We start from the raw sequence: 5836 nt of genomic DNA on the forward strand, positions 1-5836 counted from the left end.
GCTCCTCATGGCAGCCTCCTGGGTGGGAGGCTTCATCCACTCCATTGTACAGGTTGTATTGACTATTCAGCTGCCATTCTGTGGGCCCGACAAGCTGGACAACTTTTATTGTGATGTGCCTCAGTTAATCAAATTGGCCTGCACAGATACTTTCATCTTAGAGCTTCTAATGGTGTCTAACAATGGCTTGGTGACCCTGATGTGTTTCCTGGTGTTGCTGGGATCCTACACAGCACTGCTGGTCATGCTCCGAAGCCACTCACGGGAGGATCGTAGCAAGGCGCTGTCAACCTGCGCCTCTCACATTGCCGTGGTCACCTTAATCTTTGTGCCCTGCATATACATCTATGCAAGGCCTTTTCGGACATTCTCCATGGACAAAGCAATCTCTGTGCTGTATACAATGGTTACCCCCATGCTGAATCCTGCCATCTACACCCTGAGAAACAAGGAAGTGATCATGGCCATGAAGAAGCTGTGGAGGAGGCAGAAGGACTTTCTCGGTCCCCTAGAGCATTGACCCCAAGCTGGAATGTGGGACGAGTGTCCAGAACTGCTCCCAAGTGCCTGCTGGAGAAAAAGTTTTGAGTGCGGCATAAAAGTAGTCTTTGGCTCACAGAGCACCTTCCCAGGTGAGTATTCTGTTGGCCAAGCTGAGAAAGTTCCAACTGCAGAATGCATAAAGGTGGTAAACTTAGGGTTTCTTTTCTGATATCACTTCTTGGACACAAAATACATTTGAAGAGCTCAACACATTTTTTAAATTTCCCAGAAAGAGGAGGGATCCAAATGTTACAATAAGTGTAGGATGCTGATTGAATGTTTGTCAGTGAAGAAAAACAAAATTACGTTGTGCTAATAACTTATTTTTGTCAGTTTCTTAATGATTACCACTGTTGCTATCGTTAGTGTCAGCACCACCTTCATTGCCATGATTATATAAGTAGCATTTGGTAAGAGTTTACTATGTTCCAGGCATTGTACCAATTATTTTATATTTACTATTTATTTTAATTGTATCATTATTTTTATAAGGCATATATCACCCTCATTTTGGAATGAGTCATTTGTAAGTTTCATACATTAAATTACCTACTAATGCAACCCAGGTGTATACAAGTTTGGAACTCAAGTTACAGATGATATAAAAACTTGCTCTTGCTTCTAGGGTTTAACGTGTCTTTGTGAGTTTATGTCAGTTTAGAGTGACGTCATGGATAGGGTTGGCATGCTCAGTTGGGCCAGACCGAGTGCTGAGTCAGGAAGTCTGCTTACTGGAGTAAGAGGGATGGAGTAGAAGATTCATGGAGAACTGAACAAAGAATGAGGAATTAGGAAAGGTGGGATAGAGAGTCCAGGGGGAGTGTTCTTGAGGGAACGGATGCTTGGAAGATTTGTATGTGGGATTTTTTTTTAAACTACATACTTGCTTAGAAACTCTAAAGATTTCATTATTATTATTATTTTAGAGATAGAATTAGACAGTGAGAGAGAGAGACAAAAAGGTCTTCCTTCCGTTGGTTCACCCCCCAAATGGCTGCTGTGGCTGGAGCTACGCCGATCCGAAGCCAGGAGCCAGGTGCCTCTTCCCTTGTCTTCCATGCTGATGTAGGCACCCAAGCACTTGGGCCATCCTCCACTGCCCTCCCGTGCCACAGCAGAGAGATGAACTGGAAGAGGAGCGGCCAGGACTAGAACCTGGTGCCCATATGGGATGCTGGTGCCACAGGCGGAGGATTAATCTAGTGAGCCACGGTGCTGGCTCCCAGAAAACTCTATTTTTTAAATTCAGCTATCTTTTATTCTGTTCAGAGCGAGTTTACCGCTTTGAAGGCCGCAACTGCCAGGGCTGGGCCAGGCCGAGGTTAGGAGCTAGGAACTTTATTTGTGTTTCCTCGTGGGTGGCAGGGACTCAAATACTTGGGCCATCCTCTACTGCATTCCCAGGCACATCAACAGAGAGATGAAGCAGCCCTCCTATATGGAATGCCAACAGAGCAGTATGTTTTGGTTTATACATCAAAAACAGCTTATATATGAATCAATAAATATGAAGTTTAATACCTAGTGATACTTTATATATATGCATATGTGTGTGTGACTGCGTGTTGAACACGTAAAACAAAATATAGCTGTGTGTGAACTAAAAAATAAATATGAAGTTTAATATATAATGATACTAGAGTTTGTGTTGTGGCATAGTGGGTAAAGCCATCCTATATGGACACTGGTTTGAGACCTGGCTGCTCCACTTCCAGTCCAGCTCCCTGCTAATGCAGCTAGGAAAGCATCAGAAAACTGCCCAAGTCCTTGGGCCCCTGCACCCATGTAGGAGACCTGGAAGAAGCTCCTGGCTCCTGGCTTCCAGTTGGCCCAGCTCCAGCCATTGTGGCCATTTGGGGAGTGAACCAGCAGATGGAAGACCACTCTTTGTGTCTATCCCTCTCTTACTCTCTCTGTAAGTCTACCTTTCAAATAAATAAATAATCCTCTAAAAAAATCTGATGATACTATACATATATGCATTTATGTATATAGATATAGATACATACAGTATTGAACATGTAGAAACCAAAAACATAACTGTGTGGGGTACAGAAAAAACAAGAATACCTAATCCAATCTCAATCATTGAGAAGAATTTTAATGTGCCTTTCTTGGAAATTTATAAGCTAAGCAGACAAAAGAGATACATGCATACCTGTAATTACAAAATTGTTTTTATCACTCATTATATGTTTTGTTTTTACCTCTGTGGGAGTAATAAATTAATTTTTAGAAATTAATAAATATTGAATATTTTAAAATGGAGACCAACTGTAGATAGTTTATAGAGAATTAGAAATGATAAATATAACAATCCAGGAATTCCCACAATTGAAAGATCTGACTTCTAATATTTTAAGTGTGCTAGCTTGTTAACAAAATATAATTGTTCCTCACACATTTTTTCTGTGAAAATATCCCCTTAATCAAGATGAATTTTGCAATAAATCTAATTTTTTGCATAATCTTGGTTTAAGACTCTTTTTTTAATGATTTATTTATTTGAAAGTCAGAGTTACAGAGAGAAAGAAAGAGAGGCAGAAGAGAAGTCTTCCATCTGCTGGTTCACTCCCCAATTTGCTGTAATGGCTGGAGCTGCGCCAATCCGAAGTCAGGAGCCAGGAGCCAGGGGCTTCCTCCAGGTCTTCCCACGTAGGTGCAGGTGCCCAAGGACTTGGGTCATCTTCTACTGCTTTCCCAGGCAATAGCAGAGAGCTGGATTGGAAGTGGAGCATTTGGGACTCGAACCAGTGCCCATAGGGATGCTGTCACTGCAGGCAGTAGCTTTACCCACTGTGCCACAGTGCCGGCCCCTGGTTTAAGAAGTCTTACAAGGATTTCCCCAGGTGTTGTGAATGTGGAGTTCAATACAAATATACAATTTAAAAATAAGATTTAGGTTTCTCATGAAGTGACCAGATAGTATGAATTGTTTAAATTTTTCATAACAGTCTACTGATCAAGTAGGCTGACATTACATGAAAATATTATTGAAGATTATGAAAAATATAAAATTGTGTTAAGCTAATTTGAAATTAATTTTGAAAAACCTTTTATAATGGTAGTGACTATGTTCAGAGGTATGTCTGCTTAAACATAACTTATATAGTGTTATTTGACTTTAGGACCCCAGAATAATACTGAATTAGATTAATTTATGGATTATTTCTATGTAAGATACAATACTAAAATTTTGGTGAGCCGTTTTTGCTTATTGTTTTCATATTATGAGATTCCATTTCTTTTAATTGTATTGCTGGACACGTTCATTTGGCACTTTAAGAAGGTACAAAAATGGTACATGGTTATTTTGGTAATGGTATTATGGTAACAGTATGTGGTCATTTTAAAGTGTGCCAATTCCTTACCTCTCAGTTTTGTTTGTGAGAGGGAAGTTAGATATTTGGTTAGATATGAATGTTAAAGCTCTCCTGAGAGCAGTGATTTCAGAAAGACTAAAGGTGAGTGCAAAGAATTGGGATGTGTTTTTTCACTGGAAAAAGGGAATAGTTTTTTCTTAAAGCCAAGAGTATGATTATCCAGAAAAATTTTTTTTAATCAAGATATAAGTGGATGTGCTATTTGTGTAACTGAGACCCTACCTGGGATATCATATTTGGAAACTACTCTTACTAAATCAGACATCAGAAGCCCACCATGAAGAGACAGTGTTGTATATCTTGTATGGAATGGATGTATTGAAAGCCTTCCTAGGAAACTGGACTGACTATGCTCCATGGCTTACAGTCTCTGCCTCACAGGTGGTAAGGAATATCACCTCCTTGAGGCCAAGCACTTTGACAGATATTGAGGAACTCGGGGATGGAGGAATTCATTCACATCTGTGGGTGCACAGAAAAATCTAGAGGAAAGAAACTTTTGTGCTTGGTTTCCTAGACTCAGATTAGAAGAGAAAATTTAGCAGCATTCCAAAATGTTCTACAGATAGATCAGTAGAAATACTATGGGGAGGGTGAAAATGGTTATAATCCTTTTGGGGACACATTTGGCAACTCCTAGGAAAGTTCCTATGGTCTGATCTTCAGGCTCAGTAATTCCACTTATATGAGTTTACCATGAAGACAACCTCCAACATGGGAAAATACGTATGTACAAATACATTCACTGAAGTGCTATTTCTTTTTTTTTTTTTTTTTTTTTGACAGAGTGGACAGTGAGAGAGAGAAAGGTCTTCCTTTTTGCCCTTGGTTCACCCTCCAATGGCCTCCGCAGCCAGCGCGCTGCAGCCGGCGCATCGCGCTGATCCGATGGCAGGAGCCAGGTACTTATCCTGGTCTCCCATGGGGTGCAGGGCCGAAGGACTTGGGCCATCCTCCACTGCACTCCCTGGCCACAGCAGAGAGCTGGCCTGGAAGAGGGGCAACCGGGACAGAATCCGGCGCCCCGACCGGGACTAGAACCCGGTGTGCTGGCGCCGCAAGGTGGAGGATTAGCCTAGTGAGCTGTGGCGCCGGCCCTGAAGTGCTATTTCTAACTGCACGATTTAAAACAATATAAATAAGGCAGTCCCCTCAAGACAAATATCATATGTTTTCCCTGATTTGTGGTAAGTAACACACAGAAGACAGAAAATGTAATATATATGAATGAAATTGACGATTTGAGACTTGGTTATTATTTATAGCCCTCATCTATATTCTTGAGGAACAGTGGTTTTTCTACTAACTACTTATTGGATTCTTTATTTATTGGAGGGTTAAGCCTGTGATTATAAAGTAAATTGAAAGCATGGCATTGTAAAAATTAAAAGAAAAATAAGAAAGAAAAGTAGAGGAAAAGTGGGATTAAGGTAGGAGGGAGGGTAGGGTGGGAAGTAACATTATACTCTTAAAACTGTATATATGAAATACATGAAATTTTCTCCCTTTATACAAATTTATTAAACAATTCCCAAATAGGGGAAATGTTAACCATGATGCATTCACACACAGGATTCCTCCTCAGTTTTATATCATAACCTGGAAATCTCTATATACCCTGAGTTCTTTCCAGCATGTATTCATAAGGGAAACCAAGAATGTAAAAGAGATTCCATAGCATAGTACCTTACATGTGAATGAGGATGAAAAATTAGAAAATACACATGTTGGCAAAATTCTCACAAAAGAAAACCAAAGAGGATAACATATAAACCAGTGGTATTGGTTACCTATAGGCAGTGGACGTGGAAGAGTGGAATGAATGAGAGAATGAGACAAGAGTAGAAGGAATGAGAGAGAAGAACTGCCTCTCTCAGTAGATTTCCGTGTAGGATTTTGGATGGTTCTGA

General features: G+C 40.4%; 1 protein-coding gene across 1 annotated transcript in view; it reads left to right on the forward strand.

The window, feature by feature from the left end:
* Window positions 1-5344, forward strand: part of OR4D5 (olfactory receptor family 4 subfamily D member 5) — a 28700-nt gene extending 23356 nt beyond the window's left edge. The window contains 1 exon segment of the mRNA XM_070047772.1: window positions 3-5344. Coding sequence (XP_069903873.1) covers window positions 3-520 — 518 coding nt within the window. The 3' untranslated portion in view covers window positions 521-5344.
* Window positions 5345-5836: the final 492 nt, after the last annotated feature.

This window comes from Oryctolagus cuniculus, chromosome 1 (assembly GCF_964237555.1).
Source record: "Oryctolagus cuniculus chromosome 1, mOryCun1.1, whole genome shotgun sequence".
NCBI classification, from domain to species: Eukaryota; Metazoa; Chordata; class Mammalia; order Lagomorpha; family Leporidae; genus Oryctolagus; species Oryctolagus cuniculus.